Source organism: Microtus pennsylvanicus, chromosome 5, assembly GCF_037038515.1.
Source record: "Microtus pennsylvanicus isolate mMicPen1 chromosome 5, mMicPen1.hap1, whole genome shotgun sequence".
In the NCBI taxonomy this organism is placed as follows: domain Eukaryota; kingdom Metazoa; phylum Chordata; class Mammalia; order Rodentia; family Cricetidae; genus Microtus; species Microtus pennsylvanicus.
The window spans coordinates 7,930,725-7,958,120 of NC_134583.1; the positions used below are offsets into that span (position 1 = coordinate 7,930,725).

General features: G+C 41.4%; 1 protein-coding gene across 1 annotated transcript; it reads right to left on the reverse strand.

Annotated features, from left to right (window-relative positions):
- Positions 1–784: 784 nt before the first annotated feature.
- Akirin2 (akirin 2) lies at positions 785–16,677 on the reverse strand. Its single transcript, XM_075971236.1, has 5 exons — positions 15,993–16,677; positions 4,945–5,088; positions 3,035–3,184; positions 1,717–1,788; positions 785–1,483 (listed from the first exon to the last, which is right to left on the reverse strand). Exons 1-5 carry the CDS (start codon positions 16,219–16,221, stop codon positions 1,473–1,475), a joined length of 606 nt encoding a protein of 201 aa, XP_075827351.1. The 5' UTR covers positions 16,222–16,677; the 3' UTR covers positions 785–1,472.
- Between the last annotated feature and the right edge of the window lie 10,719 nt (positions 16,678–27,396).

Consider the following 27,396-nt stretch of genomic DNA (forward strand, 5'->3'; position numbering starts at 1 on the left):
TGTGTTCATTCATTCAAGTGATGTTAGTGTTTTGAAAATACTTAATGTTTTGGGTATATGTGTGTGCCTGAGAGTGTATGTGTATACTATGTGCATCTTGTGACCTTTGAGCATCTGTTGGTGAGCTGCTGTGTGGGTGCTGGGAACTAAACCTGGGTCTATGTAAAAGCAAAAAGTGCTCTTTAAAGGCTGAGCCTCTTTCCAGCCCCTTTAATGTTAATTTTGTCAACACCACCCACCTAGGATTTCCTAAGCCTGCCAAGGTTTGTCTAGATCAGGTTGGCCTGTGGGCATGTCTGTGGGGGGGCTGAACTGCTTTAACTGATTAGGAAGAACCAACCTGAAAGAGAAGTGGCACTGGCCCTTAAGCTGTAAGAGAAAGGTAACAGTATTGTGCGTCCATTGCTCTCTGCTCTTACCTGGATGTTTTGACTTCCCCAGCGATGAATTATAGCCTGGAATTGTGGGCGAAACTACACTCTTTCTACCCTAAACTGTGTATATCAACTAGAGCAGCCATGCTGTCATGAATCACATCATTCAAAAACATTAAAACTGGAATCGAAGGTAAAAAAATTCTACACTGTTTGAGATCTTGCTATGCAGCTTGCTGTACAACAGCAAGTTACAGAAGCAATTCTGAATCAGAACTTAATTTTTGGAAACAGCATTTAATAAAAGGTAAACCTTACCAGAAAACTAACTTTATTGAGTTCTAGAAAATACTTATATTTAAAACACTACTTTATTCAAATACTACCCATGTGTACAATTAGAAAACAAGTAGAATAGAAGTAAATGTTTTATTTTTCCAACTAAACTCCAGTGCTACAAGGGCAGTAAAACAATGATACACTGGGGGGGGGGGGGGGGTGCAGCAATAAACATTTGTTAAAAAGACTGATAGAATAAATAGAACTACCAAAAAAATAATAATAAAGGAAATCATATAAACCCATTCTGAAACCCCAATGAAAGTCCTGAAATACAGAAATGCCCTCCTCCTCCACTATTTCACAGAAGTACTGTAGACTAACTGCTTAATTGTCCTGGGATTACATTCTAAATTATTAATAACTGGTTACAGCTTGGTTGTAGTGCACAATTAAAATCACACTAACTTCATCTGACGTGTCATTCTACAGCTTTATTTACATAACCAGTGAAGGGCATGTTCTAGATGCCAACTTTAATCCCTTTCAAACATTAATATAAAGAAGCCAAATTGTAATGATACAGCAAAACGAGGCCACTGGTATTAATACAAGTAGCAAAGGTCCACATCCAGGTGGTAATGACATCACGGAAATTTCCAAAACCAATTGCTGCTGCCTAAGAGTGGTTGTCACTGACGAAAGCTTGAAAGAACCTGTATTCACAGATGGGCACTGGCACTGTTGCACGTCACAGCTGGGACCTCCTGCAACAACTCAACAAGGAACAGGGCAGCCCACAAATGCAAAAAGCGTGATTCATGAAACATCTGGAGGAGAAAAGGAGTATTAGTGCAAAGAATGAGACAAAAATAAAACATATAAGATTAGTTCATTTGTAACATCGCCCCTAGGTATTTAAGTGACCAAGAGCATTTTACTTCTGTTTTAAACCCTATCTCTACATTTTTTTACCCTAACTCCAACATCAATACATTTTTATCAACTCTTTTTAAATATGAAAACATTATTTCAGTTTATAGTTCAAAGGTCAAATACTTACAACTAGCAGGTTGTTCTCCATATCGCCGCATTATCTGATCATGCGTAAACTTCACAAATGCATCATATTGTTCTACAAATAAAGATGTGTCAATTATATGACTTGCAAATAGCCCATTTAATGTATCTAAAAATATAAATCTACATAAAGGCACTCTAACACCTTCATCCTTCCCATAACCTCAGTAGTAATTGTAAACAGAGTTGTTTTCCACATCCATAGGATACAACATAAAAATTTAAATTTACTAATACTGCAGCTGATCAACATAACTAGTTCTTCCCTAGGGCCATGAAAGTGAGGTGTGGGTTTTAAGAATGTTGAGTTCCTTTTTTTTTTCTTTCTTTTTTGCTGGAATGCTTTGGTTAATAGACAACACTGTATCAATGTACAGAAAATACTTTCACCCAGCATAAAACATGGTGGGAATAATTCAGTTCTTACAACAGTTTCTTGGTGTGGCCGTTTGAATAAGAATGGACCCAATAGGTTCATATATTTGAACACTTGAACATTTGAATCTCCAAAGAGTGGAACTCTGAAAAAATTAGAAGGATTAGGAGGCATAGCCTTGTTGGAAGGTACACCTAGAGCCCCCATTGGCAACACTCCAATATTTAGTGTCGAACAATTTCCCTATCAAATTTTATTTGATTACCTTACATCACTGGGGTTGGTCTTTATTGTGAAATATTTAACTAGGCAAAGATGTGTTACATCTGTCTATGCTGCATTTGTTTAAATATGTAATCCGTTGTTTTACCTTGCCTGCCTAAGGCACCTGACTGGTCTATTAAAAAGACAATGGCCAATAGCTACGCAGTAGAGAGATAGGAGGGGCTATAGGGTGAGATAATAACTAGGAGGACGAATCCTCCTACTTATTGAATCAGGAGAAGAGAGAAGAGCATTAAAGGGAGGAAGGGAGAGCCTGGGGGGGGGGGGGGGTGGAGCAGCTAAATAGCCAGAGTAGGACGTACAGAATCAAAGAGGTAAAAAGTCCTGAGGCAACTGTAGATGAAGAGAAACAGGTTAATTTAAATTACAAGAGCTAGTGGGACAAGCATAGGTAAAGCCAACCTTTCATAACTACTAAGTCTCTCAAGACTTGGGAGCTGGTTAGTGACTCAAGGTTTCCTAAGCCTTCTCTCTCTTACTAGGGATCAGGGTGTAGCTCTCAGTTATTGCCATAGCGCCTATCTGCACGCTGCCATAATCGACTAACCTAAAACTGAACAAGCCCCCAGTTAAATGCTTTCATGATGTCTCTTCTCAGCAGCAGAACACTGGGATATTCTAAAATAAATTCATTTGTTACCTGCAAGTTTTGTGTTCAGTATTTCTTCATATTCTTCTCGAACTTTCTCTTCCCGTTCTTTCAACAAACGTTCACAGATCATCCCAACCTGCCTTAGAGTAAATAAGGGCTGTTCTTTTTTTAATGGTGAGGATGTTGCAGATGAAGTCCCTATGTACAACATAAATAAAACAGCACCTGATTTAGAACCATAACAGAATTCACTCTGAAAGCAAGTAACATTAGAACTGTGCCATGTCCTTTAAAATTTATTCTTTATGATAAACAGGTCCAACTAGTAATTCGATCAGCTGTGACTCTGGAAAAAGAGATGCTATCCAGAGGAAAAGCCTAAAGATGAATAGAGAAAACCTCAAAACAAAATTATTGTAATGATGGAGCTCATTACAAAACTTAATATCCTCCCAGCAAATACCTGCTTAGAACGTTTAGTGGCTCATTTACAAAATTAGCCACAAAAGAAATATAACTGATTTAAAGCTTCAGTTTAAAATTAGAGTAGTACTATAAAAGACACTTGTTTTATTATCAACTGTTTATATTTAAGGCCATACGGTAAAGCCTCACAAGCAGATTATGCCACCACTTCAATATTCCTCATTTTCCAAACGCTTTACTGTCCTATTAAAGAATCATGTCTTAGCCGGGCAGTGGTGGCGCACACCTTTAATCCCAACACTTGGGAGGCAGAGGCAGGCGGATCTCTGTGAGTTCGAGACCAGCCTGGTCTACAAGAGCTAGTTCCAGGACAGGCTCCAAAGCTACAGAGAAACCCTGTCTCGAAAAAACCAAACCCCCCCCCCCAAAAAAAAAATCATGTCTTAAAGTTGCTATAGGGAAAATTCTGGAATGTAGATACTTAATTTAAAAACATAATTGATTCTAAGCTTTGAATAGTGATCATAATCTCATTCGTTAATATAATCTAATTCACATAAGTTCATTCTTAAAATTCCAACAGAACCAAAGTTATCAAACTAATGCAGCTGTATCCAAAAGCAGTTGCACCAGTGTTTGTCAGTTTCAAATTAGCAAGAATATTTCTTCCATGCTTTCGTAACTAAAAAGTTTTAAGAGAAAATTGTTAACACAGAGAGCGCAGATCTGTATTAAAAACTTTACGAATAGGATATCAACATATCTCTAACAAATTGACTCATGACCAAACATTCAGAAAGTCCATTTTTGTGACTTCTTAAAGGGGGAAGGCTCTTATCATGATTATTTCTTTGAACTGTGTACTTTTCTCTAACAGTTTTTCATTAATGCCACCAGTTAGGCTAGTCTGTAGGGGAGAAAACATCTGTATTTTATGGTTGAGTTCTGAAATATTATTAATTTAACAGTCACTGATAGCATCAAATAATGAGATACATCATAGAAAATTATTTCCTTAAACAGTCATCCTCTTTAAGGATCATTTAAAGTACTTTCAAGTATATACATACAGACAAAAGCATAAAAATACATAAAATTGGGTGTTTTGAAAGTTTTTAACGGAAGTTACAAGTCATTATACTTACAAAGTGTCCGTTTTAGGGCTGCTAATAAAGTGGCTGTCTGGTTGCTGGGAATTCAAGTGCTGATTACTTTAATATTATAACTAGCATAATTTTTTTTTAATCTTAGAGAAAAACAAGTTCTTTAAGTCACTATGGGCATTTGCATCCTTACTTCTCCCGTAATTTCTCACATAGCATTTCTTTCACCTATTAAAGTTTCTTATTGGGGCTGGAGAGACGGCTGGGTGGTTAAGAGCACTGACTGCTCTTTCAGGGGACCAGGGTTCAAGTCCTAGCACCCACATGGCAGTTCATAAATGTATCTAAATCTAGTCCCTGGGCGATCTGACACCTTAAAAACATTACACATAAAATAAGGCTTTAAAAAAAAATAAAGTTTCTTATTACCTGGTGACACTGGTCCACTGATGAGAAATGCATGTGGCTGTGAATCAGAACTACAACCCGGGTCTGTCTGCTGAAAACTAGCTTCTAAATGTCTTCTCTTCTGCATACGCTTATACTCCTGTTTTATGTTGTACAGAATTTGTTCTAAAAGGAAAAAGTACAAATTTGGAAAGATCTAAATTTTCATGATAATACAATTTCCTTGAGCACAGTTAACAGGGGCACGTTTTTAGAAGTAGTATATCCAACCCTCTTCTGGCCTCTTCAGGCACATACATGCAGCATACACTCCCATACACACATATACACATAAAATGAATCCTAAAAAATAAACAGCCCACCTGAAACCTAACAATTCAAAGTCAAATCCTGTTGAGCACTAACTAGTAAATGCTAAACTTAAGCTTTTTACTCAAAACAGTGGTCAGATAGTCTGATTAAAACCCATTTACTTAGAGTAAACTCAGCTCATCTATCCATTATATACAGAACTACTGAAATGAACAGGCATTTCCAACCATTAGAAGGGAAGACTATGCACATTCCAGCGCAGGCCAGTGAAAAGTGGTGACCACAGATCTAAAATAACAGCGTCCAAGGCAATTAATACTTCACCATGCATAAAACTGTCACTGCCTTAGTTAATATGAAGCACAATGAAACCTGAAACTATTCCAGCACTAACAACAAAACATTCTGAATCTTGGGAAGCAAAGCCCATGTGGTACAATACACAAGAATCACTGCACTACAATGCAGTTATCTTTAACACAGCCACTGAAACAGTTAAGATCATATCCAGAATATTATTTTTGAGCCAATACGATCCACTATACAGAGACTTCTAGTTGAAAATAGGAACTTTGGGGCTGGAGAGACAGCTCAGAGGTTAAGAGCACTGGCTGCTCTTCCAGAGGTACTGAGTTCAATTCCCAGCAGCCACATGGTGGCTCACAACCATCTATGAGATCTGGTGTCCTCTTCTGGCCTGCAGGCATACCTGCAGACAGAACATTGTATACATAATAAGTAAATAAATTTTTAAAAAAATCTTTAAAAAAAAATAGGAACTTTGATCTAACCAAAAGATGCCTGAGGTTTCCACTCCCCTAGTCACCTCCACTTTCTCACTAACCCCTTTAGCTCTATGTGAAACTAAATCCCAAGAAGTTTAGTGAAAGCAGAAGTAAACAATGCAATAGAGACTTATATACAGTAACAATCCTATTCAATATTTAATACTGGTGCCTTTCATTTTTAATCTTCAGTAGTCTCTTTTCTTTGTCTAAGAAAATGTTCAGAATTTTAAAGAAAGGATTATTTTACTTATTTTGGGGGGGAGGGGTTTATTTCTATTTCGTGTATGAGTCTTGTGCCTGCGTGTGGATAACTATACTATATGCATGTAGTGACTGTGGAGGCTAGAAGAGGGCATCTGATCTCTTGGAAATGGTGTTAAGGATAGTTCTGCCTGCTGGGAACAGAAAGGTCCCCTGCTACTAAATTCCAGTTCATATGACACCAAAAGGGATGTGTTGGATATCCAACTGCTTTTGTTGTGTGCCTCTAATGTAAGTATCTTCTCAAACAGCCTACAGGTTAGAAACTGTGGGCAATCTTAAACTTTAAAACAAAGCAAAAATAGCAACAGCAATAAGCAGGGGAGAGAAAGGGGAAATGGAACCAATCAAAACCCAGAACGGGGAAATATATGTGCTACAGAGAATACATGGTCCGGTCTAATCTAGAAGCAGAGTTAATTCAGCTCTTAGTCCAACTCACCAGTCACAAAGGCAAAATAATTTATAGTTACTTAAAGGGTTTACAGTAAGCTGTTGAAGTATCTCAAGTTATCAGTGGCTTTATACTACCAGTGAAATAACAGAGTCTGACCTTGCAGTGGTTAAAGCACTTTTTCTTCCTCATGTAGATGCTAAATGAATGAATGCCTCTTAGAAATGTTACATAATGCAAACTTAGAATCTCACTCGGTTTGCAAAGACAGAGGGGAGAAGACTTTAAGGACAGCATAATTAAAGTTGAAATACGAATCCATTTCCTATTCATGTGCTCAGGCATTCTTTCTCCCAAATAAGCTACACAGAAAAATGGTGCCAATACTTGCTAAGTCATGTTTCACACTCTAAATAACATCCTATTTGATTCTAGTACTTTCTTTTATTATTTTTAAAAAATGCTTATGTGTAGTGGGGCAGTGGTGGCGCAAGCCTTTAATCCCAGCACACAAGAGCTAGTTCCCAGACAGGCACCAAAGCTACAGAGAAACCCTGTCTAGGGGGGCAGGGGAACGGGACCCAAACAAACAAAAAGTTTATATGTGTCTGTCTTTGCACATGCGTGTGGATGCCCAGAGACCAGAGATAACCCTGGAGCCGGAATTACAAAGAGTTGTGAGCTGAATACCATGGTTTCTGGGAACAGAACTCAAGTTCTCTGCAAGTGCAATAAGCACTCTTAACTGCTGAACAATCTTACTAGCCCCCTATTTAAAATATATATATGAATGTGTGGCCAACATTTGAAAAACGGTCTCTGATTTCTCCTAAGATTTCTCATGTGATTGATGACAAACAAATGCATTTTTCTGTAGTGACTACTATAAAAGAAGAATTAAGACCAACTCTCCACAAGAAAATACTGATTGGAATCTAAAGATTAATTCATGAATTTAAAAGCCAAAAGATTCTGAGTTGGGAGTGGAGGGACAGTGCAGTGGCCCTCAGAAAGTGAAGACGACACAGGAGCAAGATGGCTACCTCTGGATTCAACTAGAGATCCTGCCTCAATAACTAAGGTTAGGAGTGACCGAGGAAGACTCCAAATGTCAATTTTGAACCTAAGCTAAGACATAATGCAAATATGTATACATACATGCATGTACACTTACCATACACACACTTACACCCCACACACATACACAGAGAAAGAGAGAGAAAGAGGTTTAAAGACACAAATTAGTGAGTTATCTGTGAGTAGAAACTTAAGTCATGCGACCCCTTTGGGAACTATTAAGTGAGGTGGCCGTGGAGCTGAAACTAGAACTAAAGAAATCCTGTATTCTGCTGGGTGGTGGTGGCGCACGCCTTTAATCCCAGCACTCAGAGACGGTGGCAGGTGGATCTCTGAGTTCAAGGCCAATCTGGTCTACAGTGAGACCCAGGACAGTCAGGGCTGTTTTGCAGAGAAACCATGTCACAAGAGAAAAAAAATCCTGAGATTTTTTTTTTTTTGGATTTTTCGAGACAGGGTTTCTCTTTTGGGTCCTGTACTGGAACTAGCTCTGTAGACCAGGCTGTCCTCGAACTCAAAGAGATCCGCCTGTCTCTGCCTCCCAAGTGCTGGGATTAAAGGCGTGCGCCACCACAGCCTGGCTCCTAAGATTTAAAGTTAGAAGAGCACAGAAAGAATAGCCAAAAAAATTCAAAACATGAAAATTAAGTGGCATTAATTCACATCACTGCTGACTGGCTTGGAAGTTGTCCGAGGTACAAATGCAAACAGGCATCTGAAAGCTCTTTCAAATTCCTTTTAGAGCACAAGCTAGAAGAAATGTTTTCAACTGAAGACCCAAAAACAGCAAAGTCAAGGAGGTCTGTGGGTGGGGGTAGTTAGGAGGACAAGACTCCTTTGGAAAAGAAAAATCTTCCTTGATTTTTATTAACTCAGTTAATTCATAAGGATACTTATAAGACGAGACAAGGACAAAGTTGGTAATGCTGGTACTAGGAAACTAAAGAAATTACCATATTATGACCTCTTTTTTTTCTGTAGAAAGGCAAGATTATTTGTTGAAAGTATGATTATTAGACAAATTTTAAAAATCCCATTCAACTCTGCCTGCCTATTCCCAGCACTAAGGTGGAAATGCTTTTAGTCCACACAACCCCAGACAGAGCAGGACTACCATCACTTACACATTTACATGAATGTGTTCTGTTTCAGTGTCTTCTTTCTGAAATGTCAGTCAATACAGACCTAAGTGTGGGGCCCACAGGTTAAAATCTACTACTCTGCTGTGCTGTATTGCTACTCCCATTCCACAAGTATCACAAGCTACCTAAATAAATCACAATAAAGAAAGCTAATGTTTAAAATTAGAATACCAAAACAGCAATACTAATATTTAAAATGAAGTATGACTTCATCTAATTGATAACTCAAATAATGACCTCTATGCAAAACAAATTATAAGAAATCTCATGTTATGATCAGAAATTCATATAAGAGATGTCCTGAGTCTCTAAACTGCCTCCTCTATGATAGGTATGTTATGATATCTATATTCATTCAGGGAGGTGTTTTGTTGCTGTTTTAAGTAAGGGATTACCCTAAACCAGAAGATAAGCATTGCTGCAGATCACAATGCCAGTCTCCAATAACGCACTATTTCACACTAAGTCACTGAAGGCTGATACAGTCAATATCAGGTTACACTGTCCTGGCAATAACAACTATTATCTATACTTCCAATTACATCATAAAGTTCTTTCAGGTAATTATATTTCAGCACTGGATAGTCTCTTAGGGATAGGGACAATAATACTTGAAAAATCCTACTATATTTTATTCAATTGCTTAGGCAGTTTAACATTGCTCACAGTACTCTTTATTTTTGAAGCAGGGTCTCAAAATGCAGCCCCTCCTGCCTCAGCCTCCTGAGTGCCACCACACCCAGTACTATCTCATCTGAAAAATAAAACAAGGTTGGGCAGTGTGACATGTGCCTTTAACAACCCAGCACTCTGGAGAAAGTGGCAGTCATGTCTACATAATGAGTTCCAGGACAGTCAGAGTTATGTAGAGAGACCCTGCCTCAATAAGTAAACAACCAAATAAGAAAATTAATAGGTAAATAAACGACAAGTCTCAATAAACAAATAAATAGCAAAAAAGAAAACAACAGTTCTCCTAAGCTCATCCCTAATCTATCCTCATTCTTATTTTCTTAAGGTGTTATAAATAGTAACAAAAATAAATACTAAAAAGTCAGGGAACATATAATTTCAGAAAAGTGAGCAAATCTCTAATTAATGGTGCAATTCCTCCAAATGAGACTTTAACAATATTGTAATGCTAGCAGTCCCTATTTACCATCCAAGAGGAATATGAAGAAATATTAAGAAGCAGTTAGGAGCACTTGTTGCTCTTGCAGAGGACTGAGTTTCCATTCCCACCACCTACAAGATAGCTCACAACCATCCCTACCTCCAGTTCTAGGGGATGTGACTTCCATAGGCACCACATGTGTGGGATTCACATTCATAAACACTCATACATATAAATAAATAAATCTTTTTCTAAAAAATACCCAGAAGTATCATTTAAAACTTTCACTGCAGCTGGGACGTGGTGGCGCACACTATAATCTCAGCACTCAGGAGACAGAGACAGGCGGACCTCTGTGAGTTCGAGACCAGCCTGGTCTACGAGAGCTAGTTCCAGGACAGGCTCAAAACTACAGAGAAACCCTGTCTCAAAAAAACCAAAAAAAAAAAACCAAAAACAAAACAAAACCCTTTCACTGCAGTAGTTCCTAATTACACTTTCCTCATAAAATACTTTAACTAAAAAGAACTTTGTGCTAAGACATTAGCTGAGAGGGTACTAATAATTTTGAAGCTAGTTTCAAAGGTGGTATCATTCATTTGCCCCACAGCAGCTCTAAACTTGAGAGACCTGTCTGTGGTCATTCTCCCCAGACTATTTATGACTCTCTCAGGGAGTTGAGATATGCTGAGATAAACTGAGTTCTAGAATTGCTATACTCAGCAAATCAACATACAGAGCAGCATCTGTAGATGCCAGACCCGTTCAAATAGGAAGTGTTTCCCTTCTCCTTACCTTTTAAAAATTGATAATCTTATCAAAGGCAAGTAATCCATCAAATTTTCACATATGCAGAGAAAATTTTGTGGATTAACAATACTGCATAGTATTAAGGTCAACAGTAAGGGGTACTGTTTAAATACTAGGACTACAGGATCATAAAATTCTGATGAACTAATTAATCCAGTTATAGGTAACTGGAGCTACACACTCTTAAGTATCAGGTTTACAATACAATCCACAGTAAAGACCACTACTAATGCATTTATTTGCCAATTCCACTGAGAAACTAAAATTTAGCAGCTGTCTAAATAACCACAAATATTAAAAGACACTCTGACTCAATAAAATGACATCTGAAGTGAGACACTGCCTTCTCCAACAGACATATCATTTGTTTGCCTAGAAGCATTTATATTTTCTTTAAGCCAGCTGGTGTCTCCATTTGGAGGCATGTATCAATGTCTAGTGAACAATCTATTCCCCATTCACAAGCTGTAGTTTCCATTTTTTAATGGAAAGCTTCCAACAAATACAATGAGTTCTTACAATGGAATTTAACTTTTCATCCAACTCAGTTCCTAAAACAAACTACAAACAATGTACACATTAAAGTTAACTAGCCAACTCAGAGTCAACAACATCCACAGAAGGTCATTCACCAGACCACTGATTCATAGTATAATTTCAAAAACAATGTGTTAGATTTGACTGATAGTACCGACAGTCTTCGGTTTTATTAAAACAATTCCTTTCATGGGGTAGTGGTGGTGCACACCTTTAATCCCAGCAGAGGCAGACAGATCTCTGTGATTCAAAACCAGCCTGATCTACAAAGCAAGTTCCAGGACAGCCTGAGCTGCTACACAGAAAAACCCAGTCTCAAAATACAAAATAAAATAAAATAAAATTATAAAAAATAAAAACAACTCCTTAGGAATGCCTTACTAATCTTTTGGTTACACAATAATATAGATATTAAAAAAAACTTAGATTGCCAAATAAAAGTCCAGTACTGGTATGAAATACAGCTCCTTACAGTGTTGGTCAGGTGTCCAGAGATCTCTCCAAGACTACTGTCAATGTTATTAGCTGCCCTCCAGAACTTGATGGTTAAGACTCTTGCTGAGGACCACACACCCTGGTCACTGGATAAGGAGCAAGCTGGTACTGACCCAGAAGCTCCTCCCTGTTAGCTAGCTTCCACAGCAGCAGGTGTTTCGCAGGCTACTACGAAAGAAAAGTCATCCCAACAGCATCACCCAGCTGTCAACTCTGAGCTACAAAACTCATGTCTGGCATGACAAGTTCATGAGTAAAACAGTGGCATGAATGTCACGGGGTAAATGCCCTGCTATCTGACTGCATTTATGATTTCCACCTGCTCCAAGGCAGAAACACATGTTTGACTCTGTAAACCTGGTCAAAAACCCAAAACTGCTCTAGCCTAATATCATTATTTTGTTAAATGGCCATGGTAACAAACTGCCCTATAAATTGTATCTCTGTACCTATAGATTAATGTAGCTCTCAGACCTCAGAAATTTTTTCTTGTATACTAGTCACAGTTAACACAGAAACTCACAACTGGTCAAAGTGCAGAGCTCAGTTATAAAGGATCCATATCATATCTCTTCCCACCAATACTCAGGAACAATCATGGAACAGGCAGCAAATAAAGTAAGGGCCAGATGTCAGGGAAGACCAGAATCAGTGTCTTCTGCACATGACAGGACTGAATACAGCAATCGTCATCACAGGTTCAAGACCTGCATAAAAGATCAAGCCAGTCAACACTTATGCACAAGACTCCACCCTTAGCTAAGGACCTATTAACAGCCGATGGTATTTGGTGTAGAAACAGTCAATTTTCTTTAAGCTCTTAGTAGATCAATCATGCTCCAATGGATAACCCCAATTCCATAAGCAACACAAATTGGGACTTGATAGGCTATTTTAAGGGGCAGGGGAGAGAATATGAAATTGGGAAGCAGGGAATGGGGGTGGGGTGGATCTGGGGAAGAGTTAGGTGTTTGATCAAAATACACTTCAAGTACGTATGCATTAAATTCTCAAAGTACTAGGGGAAAAAATATATCCTTAAAATCTTATGTAAGGCATAGTAGGGTGCATCCACCCTCTAATCCCAGCATTTGGGAGGGAGAGCACTGAGTTCCAGGCTAGCTAGGCCTTCATGATAAGAACATTTCAATCTCTCTCCCTCCCTCCTTCCTTCCTTTTCCACCAACTTCCCAGGATAAGTATTTGATACACTCATTTCCCCATCTTCATTTAAATGCTCTTCTCTGTCTCCAAACCAATCTACTATCCTTTTACACACTAAGTATTTTAGACATCAATCACTGAATTATAATCCTAGGTCAGAGTATATACAAACTTTTTTGGGGGTTGGGGGTACGGAATAAAAGATCAGACAATAAATATGAATTCCGGGGCAAAATACTCTCTCTACAACCTTACTAAGATAATCTGTAATGGACTTTCAACCTTTTAAAGGCAGACAGGTATAACTGGATCCCAACTGTTTTTCATGGCACTGACATTTAAATTCTTTTGATTTTTCAATGTCATAAAATAATCATTTTTATTCTTTTTCAGCCATTTTAAAATGTTATTTTAAAAAAGCCTTGCCTCCCAGTCTGTACAAACAGATGGCCATAGTTTGTCAAACCTACCTAAAGCAATTCTGAATCGGTAAGTCAGGCACATCAAAAATCATGTTTGAGATATGATGTGTAAAAGGGGGCAAGAACTGAAGCCACTGTTAATGAACAGAGTAACAGTTTCAAGTCTTGAGGGTAAGCTAGACTCCTTCAACTAGCTCTTTTCTCTAGTATTAAGTTGTAAGTTTGAAAAATATTGACTTAAACAAAAGCAGTCATCAAATCAAAGTTTGGAATCACCTTCTTGGAATGTCTAAAATAACAGTCAGGGTTTAAACCAGTGCCCAAGTTCCTGAAGCTGCTAATAAGCCCCATCAAAGCCTCAACATCACCATCAGAAGTGACCGTGAGGTCTAAAAAAGAGCAATGAGAAAGACAAACTGCATATGGTACAAGCACTGTAAAAACTTCCAGTTCTTTAGTTGTAACCCAAAAAAGTTCAACCATACATTTACAGTATCATTAAAAATTACAGTAAATATGTACATTTTAGCAAATTTAAACTTTCAGCAATCTCCCTCATTTTTCAGGATGTCAATTTTCTACATCAATATTCAAATTAATTAAAAATACCCACACTTACTATTTAGCCAACTATAAACATTAATTAAGATGTGATTTTAGGTTTCAAGATAGGATCAAACTATCAGCTAGCTTAAAGACTAGCAATAATTCTAATCATTTTACTATTGTACTTTACCTAACTGAATGTGAGAGAACACGAAGTATATTAATCTCTGCTCCAAAGAGAGCAATGACATGACAAATTTGAAAGATCACTATTATTTCTGAACAAGTTCCTCTAAGTAAAGGAAGGTGTATAGTTCCCTGGTGTTTCATGTATGTGTTCAAGATTATTTTAATTGCATAGGGATATACTGTAACTCACAAACCTAACACTACCCTAATGAAATTTATTGCTGGTTACAGCTACTTTGAAAAGACCTCATTAGTAGTTAGGGTACCATTTCAATGCTCAAAGATACCATTTCATTAAACACAACTAAAAATGTCTGCCCCAAAGAATTCATTCTTCACTTTGTTCTTGCTTTTTCTGTAATATCTATACTAGTGGTTCTCAACCTTCCTAATGATGTGACCCTTTAATACAGTTCTTCACGTTGTGATGACCCAACCATAAAATTATTTCGTTGCTATTTCATAACTGTAAGTTTGCTACTGTTGTGAATCGTTATGTAAATATTTGATGACACCTGGGGTCGCAACCCACATGTTAAGAACCACTCATTAAAACATATCCGTCATGAATGCCTTTATACATATATAAGGGGGAGGGGATCAGTTTAGGTACGATCATTAAATAAAATTTTTGGCATTCCTATGAAAACTGACTGCAACTCTTAAAACAGTATTGCCCTAAGTTAGATCAAATATTTAATAGCAAGAATAGGTAACTGAGGTCTCACCATGGATTTGGGTATTTAAATGTGACAGTAAGAAAAACCCACTTGGTACAGTTAATTGTATATGGAAGTTACCAGATACAGAATTATATAACTCCCGTCTTTTTTTAAAATGAGGTTCTGGGGGGGGGGGGTCAATTAAGCCAATCAAAGCTCTAAGGATGAGATCACCAAGGGGGCTCTCTCTCTCTCTCTCTCTGGCACTCACAGACCTTTGCATGCCACACACAAAGGAAATAGGTTTAGACTTCAAGTCCACAAAAGTCTGCCCTAAGACGTGCACGGGGGGGGAAAGATCCCTAGGTACACACATCATGTACAAAAGCAACCAAAGGTGCACCCGGCAGTCACTTTCCGAATGTTTCAAGACTTCAAGACGGAAGTCCACTTGGAATCTTGAGGTATTCGTTACTCTCGAGGCTAGGATGGTTTTCGTTGGGATAACTAAAGCGTTTACAAATAAATTAAGTCAGTCCCAATTTAAAGGACAAGTTCTTTTCATTAAAAGTTCGGATTTCTTAAGGACTAGACGCATAGCGAGATCACATTACAGTACTCGGGAAGAACATTTGCTTTGTTGTTGACCCTGCTAGGGAAACAGGTCTTGACTCAGCCAAAGTGGCGTTCTTGTGGGTGATTAATGACAGGCCTACAACTCGCCCCAGTGACATCCATCCCCCTCCAAGCCCCACCCCTTCTATACTAAAACCAGCCAAGTCTAAAATGGAGGAGGGGCTGCCTTCTCGCCTCAAACCACTCAGTCAGTGAGTTAATAGCTGCAACCAATCGATTCAGCCCAAGAGACCGGGAGATTCGGGTGAAATGTGACCCTTCTCTCGCCGGACTTATAAATAATATCATCCTCTCTGGTCATTTCCGCCGGGTCTCTACAGAAGGACACAATCCCAGTGACCCTGCCCCCAAATGATCTTCCTCACAATGAGCTAGCTACCCCATAATGCCGGCCAGCACGGCCCGTACCCACCCAACCTGCCGACACCGCCCCCACCTTGGTTCAGGCCCTTTCCCTTTGTGTCCGCACCCCAGACGCCCGGCCGCAGCCCACCCCGGCGGCCCCGGGGCCGAGGCCCACCTGTGGTGAGGCGGGAGGAGACGTCGCCGAACGGGGAAGGCTCCATCCGGAGATACTTCTGCGGCGAGGCGGCGGCGGCCGAGGCGGCGGCGGCGGCAGTGGCGGCCGCAGGGGAGGCGGTAGCCGACGCCGGGGCCGACAAAGGCGCACACCGCCTCCGCTTCGGAGACGCGGGGCTCAGCAGAGGATCGAAATCCAGAGTCCTTTTCAGAGTGGCTCCGCACGCCATGGCGGCGGGCAGCCGAGGCCCGGCTCGGGCGGGGCCGGGAAGGACGGGGGCAGGAGGGCCCTCGGATGCGCCCGGTGGGTGTGGGGCCCGGGACGGCGGGGCCGCGGCAGGGCAGGTGGGCGAGGCGCGAGGTTCGCGACGCCGGCTCGGGGCCGCTCCCGAGAGGCCGGGCCACCCCCGCCGTGCGCTCGCTCGCTCGGGCTGGAGTACGCAGAGGCTGCTGCGCCGAGACCGGCTCCCTTCGGAAGTGGACCCGGCCAGGGGCGCGACCAAAACGCGATCTCCCACGCGCCGGGGCCGACGGAAGCTGGCGAGCGGCGGCGACGCGAGGCGGCTGGGAGTTGGCTGCGGCCGCACAGCGCTAGGCAACGCACTCAACCCTCTCCTCCGCAGACCCAACTCTGCCACCCGCCGCCGGCCCCAATATGGCGTCAATAACAACGCCGCCGATTCAAATCCTGCGGCTCCAGGGCGCCTGCGCACGAGGGGCGGGCCGGGGCGGGCCGGGGCGGGCCCACCCGAGTGCACTCTGGGATTTGTGGGGTTTCGCTAAGGGCTGGAATCCGCCTGAAAGACGGTTACTCAGAAGTCACAGAAACTACGACTCCCGTCATTCAAGGCGCGCGGTCCCGAGTTCCGGGTTGAAATTTAAATACCCCCTCATAAGTAAGAGTAAAAAGATGTAAGGAAGAGAAAAAGGAGTCTCTGAGACAGTGGAAAAGAGGAAACGAATGCCCTAGAAAAAGCAGGCTAAGCAACTTAGAGGTCTGCATAGTAACTTAAACGGGAAATAGCAAACAGCTAATTTAATAGCCTGAGAGAGATACATTTTGCTATCAAAAGCGCCCAAAACCAAATCTGTCACATGGAGAGAATAGGAAATAATGAAAACGCCAATTTGGGACCATGAGATAGAACAACAGTAAAAATAGATTACAGGATCTTTGAAGGCTGTGCCTTGCATTCCCCAGATAGCTATTTGTTTATGTTTATTGAATTCTACAAAGCTGAAAATGAATAACATTTGAACGAAGCACAGAGTAAATTATTTTACTCTGAGCAAAAACCACTTGACACCAGCAATTAGTTGAGTTTGGAAGGTCGGGCGGGAGTCTGTGGAAAGGCAAACAGATGCTTACAGAGCAGGACCCATTTGTAAGCAAAGGGGGAAATGTTTCTAAAATGTATATATTTAATCCAATATCTAAAATAAGGACCGAATGCAGCATTGATGAAGTTATTTCTGTCGATGCTTTCCATCTTCTGCCTGTGGATGCTAGCGCTACAACGTTACCTGACTATCACCAAATGATTATAAATGTTAACTTTGTCTAAAGCATGCTTATGTCTGCCGATTACTCAGAAATCAACATCTGTAGCCGCTTTATAGTGGTTTGGGGCAATAATTCGCTATCCCCATTTGTTTAGAATTGTTCAACACCGCAAAGATCAGCCCACTTGATCGCACTGTATAAGCAGCTGAGCCGAGCTTATTTTAATTTAGAATGTACTCTTTACAAGGTATCTTTTGGGAAAGACCTGTGAAACAATCGCTTAACTAAGACATTTACTGAGGAACTGTTTATTAAGGTCTGAACACTCCACGAAATCTGCTATGATGATGAAACTGAGCACATAGGCATATTTTGTGTAAAAGCAGAGAGACAGAGGTTCTTGAGGAATATTTCTATTTTATTTTCTGTGATAAGGTGGGGTGTATCCCACCCAGGCTGGCGCCAGATTCACCCTGTAGCCAAAGATGACCTTGAACTTCTGAACCAACTGCCTCTACACCCCAAGAACTAGGATTAAGATTCCCAGCGCTGCTGTCCTACTCAGTGTAGGTACTGCCAGGGGAGGAAAACTAGCGACTAAGCGTGCCGGGATTTCTTTTTCCACTAAGATTTGACCATAGTAGCATGGAAGTAAAAGGGGAACCACCAGCGGGACAAATGGAGGTTGTGTGGACCGGGTGAAGAGAAATAAATGCGTGCCGTGAAAGCAAAAAGGGAACTGCCAGGAGTCAAAGGGTAAAGGCCTGGAGGGAACAACAGAAAAGAATTAGGTGTGAAAGTGCCGTAGTGAAAGCTATTGCATTGTATGCTAATTTTAAAATATAAACAAGAAATTCAGTAGGATAAATAAAACAACTGTGTAGAACTCAGAAAGAGAAACTCATAAGGATTATAAGAGTTAGACATTCTACTGGAAATATCCATACACCTAACAGAGTTTGTTCATTTATGCTTCTAGTGTTTATTTTTATTTTATTTTTTCATTTTTTTTTAAATAGGGTTTCTCTGTAGCTTTGGAGCCGCTGCCCTTATTACTACAAATGGTGCCCGACGTGATGGACTAAACCCACTTAAAAGACCTGAGAAGGCTTAAAAATAAGGGAGAGAGAGTTTAACACAGAATTTTGCTGTTTGTTGGTGGCGTGCTGTAGAGAGATTTCCTGATTCGGCAACAGTAGCAGAAAAAACGCTATGTCATTTTAAAGCGCGACTTCCTGGGGCTGTGCTGCCATTGCGATCTCTGTCTGGCTCCTGCGGGAGACAGAGCTTTTGAATAGAGCATTTGGAGTAAAGTGCTACGATTTGTTTGATGGCAACTAGACTCGCTGTGTTCTCGGGTCTGCTCTGCTTGTTAGAGGCAAGCAAGCGCTCTCATCTAAGAGAGGCTTCCCGACTCAGCTTTAGCTGCAAAGCTTGCAGCTCATTAAGAGGTCCTGCCACGAAACACTTAAACGGTGTTGACGAAAAGCTGAACGCATGCTTTTCGGTTTTCAGCCATAGCAGGAAAAAAGTTGCGCCATTTAAAAATGCCAGCTTTCTGGGCTGTCCTGCCAGGGCAAACTCTGACTCTTTTACGCAGGCGGTTCGTGCGGTTTGCAAGCACAGGCTGCTGAAGCTCGCTTGCTGGCAGGGACCTTGAAATGCCAGAGTTGTGGTAGTAAACATGGCTACAGCCAATACCTCAGCCATGAGGCTGGAAAGCTAAGGAATGGGCTGGATCCAGCCGTCAAAGCCACGGCTTTAGTCCTACTGAGATTGCTTGGTAAATTAAAGACTCATGTGGTCAGAAAAACAGAGATACAGTAAAGAGAGCATCAAAGACAAAGAAAATTTTAAATGGTTTACAGTGTATTAAAAATGTATGCAGACTAAAAGTTGAAGTTCTTAAAGTAAAAAAACAAAAAAGGAAGAGAGTTGTTGTGTGTGGTAGTACACACCTTTAATCCCAACACTTGGAAGGCTTGGAACTAGCTTTTATAGCCAGGCTGGCCTCGAACTCACAGAGATCCACCTGCCTCTATCTCCTGAGTGCTGGGATTAAAGGTGTGCACCACCACCGCCTGGCTTTCTTCCTATATTTTTAATTGGTGTGTTTATAGTAGTGAGGGTTTCCCTTAATTCTTTACTCTCTCTGGTTTAAATTAAAACATGGCTGAAGCAGTTTCAGTTGGAAAGTTGGAAATTCTGTCAATAACAGTAATCTCTCTCTCTCTCTCTCTCTCTCTCTCTCTCTCTCTCTCTCTCTTTCTCTCTCTCTCCCTCTCTTTCTGATGTTTTTTTCAAGACAGGGTTTCTTTGTGTAACCCAGTGTTTCTCTGTGTAATCACTCTGGCTGTCCTGGAACTCACTCTATTGACCTTGAACTCACAGAGATCTGCCTGCCTCTTCCTCCTGGGTGCTGGGTTAAAAGGCATGCACCACCACCAACCTTGCCTGTAATTCTCTTTTATTAGGCTTGCTGCTATAGGCTCATATGGCTGACAGGAGGATCAGGAGTTCATGTGGACCAAACAGCAACTTCTCTTTTTTTTTTTTTTTAAGTTTTTTTGAGACAAGGTTTCTCTGTAGCTTTGGTTCCTGTCCTGGCACTAGCTCTTGTAGACCAGGCTGGCCTCAAACTCACAGAGATCCGCCTGCCTCTGCCTCCCGAGTGCTGGGATTAAAGGCATGCCCACCGTCCGGCCCTCCAAACAGCAACTTTGTGACAATCTTGGGCTATATGGACTCTGTCTCAACAACAGATGAGTTCATACTAGAGTAGTGGGACTTTCAAATCCATAAAGACCGATTTCTTTATAAAAAGGGAGAACATGGATAAAGACAAAGTACAAATGCTTTTGACGACAGAGGTCACAGTGAGGCATTTGCAGCTGAGTGACACCGGTGAGTCCCTGCGTGTCACCAGTAGGTAGAAGACAGGTTCTCCCTTACAGTCCTCAGAAGGAGCCAGCCTGACAACACCTAGATCTTAGAAGTCTAGCCTCTAGAACTTTGGGGTCACACATTTGCGTTGTTTAAATCACCCAGTTTGTGGTACTTATAGCAGCTATAAGAAACTACTCCAGGAGGTTTGTGATCATCATTTTAGATGATAGAAACGTTATATTTAATCCTGATAGGACTGGGCCATGTCCCTTCCGCTAGTGACAAAGGAGCTCGCTGTGAAATTGAGAGGACCAGGAGCATCTGTCTCTGCGGACCTCTGTATATTTCTGGGTTCTCTGCTCTATACTTTCACCTGACCTTGAAAGATAGCAGGGCTAGCAGGAATGAGAATGTCCCATAGGCTCACAATCTGAATGCTGAGCCACCAGGAGTGGAGCTCCCTGAAAGGATTAGAAGGATGAGGAGGGTGTGGCCTTGTTGGATGAGCATGTCACTGGGGGGAGGGCTTTGAGATTCCCAAAAGATGACTCCTCCCAATCCACCATTTCTCTCTGCCTGCAAATCATGATATAGTTCTCACAGCTTCTTCTCCAGTACCACGCCTGCCACCTATGCTCCGGCCACGCTGATATTAACTAGACCTGAGACGTAAACAAGCCCCCAATTAAATGCTTTCTTTTATGAGTTGTCTTAATCATGGTGTCCCTTTGTAGCAAAGGAAGAGTGACTTAGACGACAGCGTTGGTATCAGCTGCTCCAGGACCCCTTCCTCAGTGCCTCATGATTGAGAGTCTCGTCCACATACCTTCACCTCATCCTCACCACATTGCAAAAACGTCTCTAAGGGGATCTGCCTCTCCCTCACTTCATAAATATCCATTGATTAAGTTTGTTTTTTGTTTTTGTTTTTTTTTCTTTTTTTACCATTCTGTCCTCTCAAAAACCCACATCATACTTTTCAGTTATCTTCTAAAATGCCTAACAAGTCTTTCAGGGCAGGGAAAAAAACTTGCAGAGAAAAGCAAAAAAAGAAAATAAATATGGCTCTTAAAAAAACATTCAGTTTTAACATAATTTAGAAATGAATTTTGAGCTTATGCATCAAAAGGAAAAATTAACACAATAAGTTAAATTAGGTCATGTGAATCTAAATATATAGTACAATTAAACATTCCTGTGACCTACACAACCAGGCTTGTTGTGGTTGTAAGTACAGGAAGGCTGGTCGTGTGTATGTAGGGCAGTTATGTTTCTAGCAATTATCTTCTGAGATGCAAAATCTCGCAAGTCCGAGTAGAAATCACACCGCCTTTATCAAGAGTCTGGTCCTTGCTTGGTATTGGACTTTCTTTCTTGCTTTCTTGTCTGCTTTTTGTTTGTTTGTTTGTTTTTGAGGGGGGGTTGTTAATGTATTATTATTGTATCTGTGTGAGGGTTTCAGATCCCGGGGAACTGGAGTTAGACAGTTGTGAGCTATCATGTGGGTGCTGGAAATTGAACCCAGACCCTCTGGAAAGGCAGGCCGGTACTTTTCACTGCTGAGCCACCTCTCCAACCCTAGTATTAGACTTTCAAACAATTCCGGATATAGTCCTTGAAATCGATTCTGACAAGGCATTCTGTGATTAAAGTCAGTAAAAGTAGACATGGATGATAACACAAAATCAAATCATTTGGAGCCTCAAGATCCTCTTCATACCATAAATCATTTTCAAACAATTTTCTTTTTTTTTCTTTTTTCTTTCTTCTTTCTTTCTTTTTTTTTTTTTTTTGGTTTTTCGAGACAGGGTTTCTCTGTGGCTTTGGAGACTGTCCTGGAACTAGCTCTGTAGACCAGGCTGGTCTCGAATTCACAGAGATTCACCTGCCTCTGCCTCCCGAGTGCTGGGATTAAAGGCGTGCGCCACCACCGCCCGGCCTCAAACAATTTTCTACATCAAAAAAAAAAAAGTAAAAATAAATGCAAATATAGGAGTGGAGAAATGTTTGCTAACTTCATGCTGTTTGAGTAATTATACGTGTAGCATCAGGAACAGCTATTCTAATTCAAAAGCCACTTCAAATCTATATTCAGAGCAAGCATTGCCTAGCACAGGAAAAAGTAATTATTGTGAAAATGAGTGCAATTGTGAAGCATAGACATTGTGACTCCTTCGTCAAATGTTTTGCAGGCTGTGTAAGCCTCTTCTCATCTCCGGATCTGGAATATACAGAATTTTTGTTACAGATATAATTGCTAATTTTTATTTTCTTTTTTTATTTGTTTTTTTTTTAGTTGTTGAAAAAAAAAATTTCCGCCTCCTCCCCGTTTCCCATTTCCCTCCCCCTCCTCCCATACATCGCCCCTTCCCCCCACTCCCCTCCCCCTCCCTTACTCCATTCCCCCTCCCTCTCGAGAATGAGGAGCAGTCCAGATTCCCTACCCTGCCGGAAGTCCAAGGTCCTCTTAGTTCTATCCAGGTCCAGGAAGGTGAGCATCCAAACAGGCTAGGCTCCCACAAAGCCAGTACGTGCAGTAGGATCAAAACCCAGTGCCATTGTCCTTGGCTTCTCTTCAGCCTTCATTGTCCGCCATGTTCAGAAAGTCCGGTTTCATCCCATGCTTATTCAGTCCCAGGCTAATTTTTATTTTCATTGTTGATCTGTAGCAATTATTTTTTGTTGAATGAATAGACTATAAAGTAATTAGAAATAAAGAGCTGCTAGGACAGTTTCAATGCCTTTGTAAGTTGAGAATGTAAGTCAAAACTGTATTTAAAAATTACTACCCTAATCCGCTTTATCCAGAAGCTAGCCAACAGTGTATTATAGGAATCATTTGTTTTCCCTCCTGATCATATGACCACTAAAACGGCTGCACCTGAGAAAAGATTTAAAAAGCAAAAATTCTACAGAATGCATTAACATTCCCCCCACCATCTTCAAATTGAAAATTCATATGTTGAGCCATATGCTTCTGCCAATAATTTCCAGAAGCCACCTAGTGCAGTCCCAATCTCAAGACAAGATTATCTGTCTAGTCAGATCAGTGTCCGCCTGACTCCTCAACATTTTCATGAACATGACTCACAACCATTAATCCTCTACACCCGCTTTAGCTTCCCCATCAAAGGCTGATTTCTCCCTGTGCAGTATCCTATAGAACGCACACGTGCGCCGGGCGATGGTGGCGCACGCCTTTAATCCCAGCACTCCGGAGGCAGAGGCAGGTAGATGTCTGTGAGTTCAGGGCCAGCCTGGTACACGAGAGCTAGTTCCAGGACAGGCACCAAAAAAAACAAAAGAAAAACAGGCCGGGCGGTGGTGGCGCACGCCTTTAATCCCAGCACTCGGGAGGCAGAGGCAGGCGGATCTCTGTGAGTTCGAGACCAGCCTGGTCTACAAGAGCTAGTTCCAGGACAGGCTCCAAAACTACAGAGAAACCCTGTCTCGAAAAACCAAAAACAAAAAAAAAACAAAAAAAAACGCACACATGCACACACCAGGAAATAAACTGGGGCTCACTTAGCCAGAGGGACGCTTAAGCCACTGGACAGTCTCTAAGACAAACTAAGATTTTTATGAAGATCTTATCTAAAAATGTGCCTGCTTTCTTCAAGTATGCCTTCACAAACATCTTTCCCCTTACTCAGAAACAACCTCTTCTTTACAGAAGGCCAGAGTCTTTTGTATTTCCCACCATAAGCAGATTAACAGAATCAAACAGAAAGGGAAATTGGAAATACAACACACACGTGCTACAAGAATGCAATCACTGAGCACCACAGAAAGAGACTGCAAAAACAGCCACGGTTTCAAGAAGCTCAATAGCCTTGAGGCCCCTGTCTGTTAGGGTAATCAGTCCTAAATTCAACCGCACTGGAAGCATTGCTGCAGTATAATAGTTCCATGTCAAGAGTGGTAGAGGGACCAAGTTTCAGAAACAAAAGTAAGATACCCACTTAAATTTGGACTTCAAACTGATTTGCTTACAAGTGTGACACAATATTGTATGGGTTTAGCTGAAAGCCAGATTTTACTGGGTGTCTTGTATTTTGTCTGTCAGCCCTAGATCAAGAGCAAAGATGGTGAACCCCAAGTCACCGAGAAATGCTCAAACTAGGTTTCTTGCTCAATTGAAGAGGTATATAAAAATATACTAGAAAGTATCCCATCCATACTATCTATGATTTAAAATTAAAATTTCAGTTGTTGGGAAATCTATTTACACTAAATAGTTCGAGCCACAGGCATTCTGTTAACAACAGAGGGCCAGGCATAGAGACCAGTAAAAGACTTGTTCGACAATCGCAAAGCTCCATAGACCGGTTCACCTAGGTGGGCACCTTGGTCCCCTGAAGGTAGCTCCTTGCCCCATTCAGACGTGTGGTTTTAGAACACAGTCGCACCTGCTGCGGATGTCCCCTGCATTTTCCCCACCCAAGTCCCAAACTGAGTCGCAGCGGAGCCACTCTCTGCATCCAGTTCCCTGCCTCTCTTGTGCCTTTGGTGCTGCGATTCCACGATGTCACTTTTTTTGTTGTTGTTGTTTTTTGTTTTTTCGAGACAGGGTTTCTCTGTGGTTTTGGAGCCTGTCCTGGAACTAGCTCTGTAGACCAGGCTGGTCTCGAACTCACGGAGATTCGCCTGCCTCTGCCTCCTGAGTGCTGGGATTAAAAAAGGCGTGTGCCACCACCGCCCGGCTCCACGATGTCACTTAATGAGCCTCTTCGAGACGGTGAGATGAGCCTTTTTCGCCTCTACTAGTCCGGGCTTCCTTCTGCAAATGCGTGACCATAAAGACTGTCCAGGTGTGTGGTGTGAAGACAATGAGAAGAGTTTACCTTTCCTCCCAGGGGCAGCTGTTCGACATAGACTCACTAAGAAGAAAGGTCACTGATGACCTCTGGAGTCTTTCTTAAGGCTCAGGCTTTATGGTGGACCCAAGACACGAGAGATTTCCTCTGAAACTTGGGTCCCAGGATTTTCTTTTTCTCCAGCAAACATTCACCAGTTTACTCCAATTATAATGACCTTCCTCTTTTTTTGGTTTGATAATTCACAGTTGTCAACTAAGCTTAAAATACTTACTGAAATGAAGGCCACATGGATTGAAGAGTATCAGCCAGTCCCACTTGAAGGTTCTCTGAGGAATCCAAGGGTGATAAATGTCAGGAATATGGCCCAATTTATGGCGCTTAAAGTCCCCCCTGCCTCTTGGTACTCAAGAGATGTTCCTGATCATGTTAATTAAATACTGCCTTTGTAGCTTATTTTGGGATATTAAATATGACTTGAAAGATGAGATGAGGTGCACCTAAAAACATTTAAAATGCAGAATAATATTCTTTGCTTAAACTGTGCCTCTAGTAGCCACTGTCCCTAAAACACTTTTTGCAGTCTTTGAGATGAGCATGTTACTGTTCTCCATTCAAAGAAGTTTGCAGCTCCAAATCAGTGGGGCCGGGGTCAGAGTATGCGTCTCTGCCCACCCCCTTAAATAGATAACTTAGAGTCTTTCTCGGCAACATCTGGGAGGAGTAAACATTATTCATAGAGATCCCACTGTGACTCAGGAGTGTTCCCAGTCCACCCCAATAAAATTCTACAAAGCAGAAGTCTTTTAATCACATCTTACCACCGAGCTTGTGGCTCATGCTAAGTTGAATACTCTAAAAATGAGTTAAAGTGATTACCCAGACTCATAAAGCCGAAAGGGTGTGATCAACACTCTGGACTTAGGCCTCAAACACAACTTTAAGAGAAGACATGCAATAGTTTAAACTTTGAAAAACATATATGCAGCAAGTGGTATCTATCCTTCCATAGAACTGTGTGAAAAGATAAGCTTCTTTAGGAACTAGGGAGATGGCTCAGGAAAGTATCTTGCTGCACAATCTGAAGGTCCTGAATTCCAACCCTCAGCACTCACGTGAAAATCTAGGTGTGCAGTACACACTTGTAGGCCTTAGGGAGTTGAGAGAAGCAGATCCCTGGGTCTCACTGGCCCAGTGAGTGTGAAGTGCAGTGAGACGCCCTGTCCCGAACATATCAGTTAGAGAGCAACTGAAGAAGACAACCTTAGGTTGACCTCTGACCTCACATTCACACGTGTGCATTTGCACACATGAAATATAAGCTTCTTAAGATCTGCTCAACGTTTATTTGGTATGACTCATCTCTGTGCCTAGTGCTTCAGTTACAGATAAACAGAGAGGGCCCAGTCTTTCTTGGAGGTCACCAGTGAATACAACCAAGTCTGTGGACATGAAGCGAAAACTATGGCCTGCGGGTTGAAGGGAAAGGACTAATTCTGCCCCAGTGTTCATTTTTCTGTAAACCTTATAACATGAAGGCCTCCTCCGCCATGTCACGCATGTACAAAGGTACAGGCAAAAGCACCTGTACACATGCTTGTGTTTTGTTTTGTTTATTTTGTTTTTTTTTTTTTGAGGCAGGGTCTCTCTGTGTAGCCTGGGTTGTTCCAGAACTCACTGTGTAAACCAGGCTGGCCTTGAACCCTTTATGTAAACCTTCATGGCAAGGATGTGCCTCTTAAAAGATGATTCAATAGTGCACGGGCAAGTCAATTTGTATAATGGAAGGGGAGATGGCATTTAAAACGCACTCGCTGTGAGAGCAGGAAGGCATAAATTTAAATCACTAGCATCCGGGTAAAAAGTGCAGAAGGGTTGCGTGTGGCTGTAACTCCAGCATTGAGAGTGGTCCTGGGGGCATGTTGACCAGCCAGCATCACCAAAATGTTGAGCTCTGTTGATTGCCTTGGCGGGTTACTTAGTCTAGGGTTTGTAACCCGCCTGGCAGTTCAGTTATTCCAGGGTCCCCGGAGAGGCGCTATCTGGAAGATAATGGGCTAAGAAAGAGGAAGAAGGCTAGGCAAATTTGTCGAAGCCTCCGTTTATTAGAGATGGGGTATAGCTTATATAGGGTAAGGAGTTGGGGGGTGGGCACAGAGGTCTGGGTTCACGTTGGTCATGTGGTTCACGTTGGTCAC

Excerpts from the sequence above, each read along its gene's own strand:
- Akirin2 (XM_075971236.1), bottom strand. The coding sequence starts at position 16,221 with ATGGCGTGCGGAGCCACTCTGAAAAGGACTCTGGATTTCGATCCTCTG. Across the intron at positions 5,089-15,992 it reads CTCCTCCCGCCTCACCACAG|AACAAATTCTGTACAACATA; the intron begins GTGGGCCTCGGC and ends TTTTCCTTTTAG. Across the intron at positions 1,789-3,034 it reads ACTGAACACAAAACTTGCAG|AACAATATGATGCATTTGTG; the intron begins GTAACAAATGAA and ends CTTTATTTGTAG.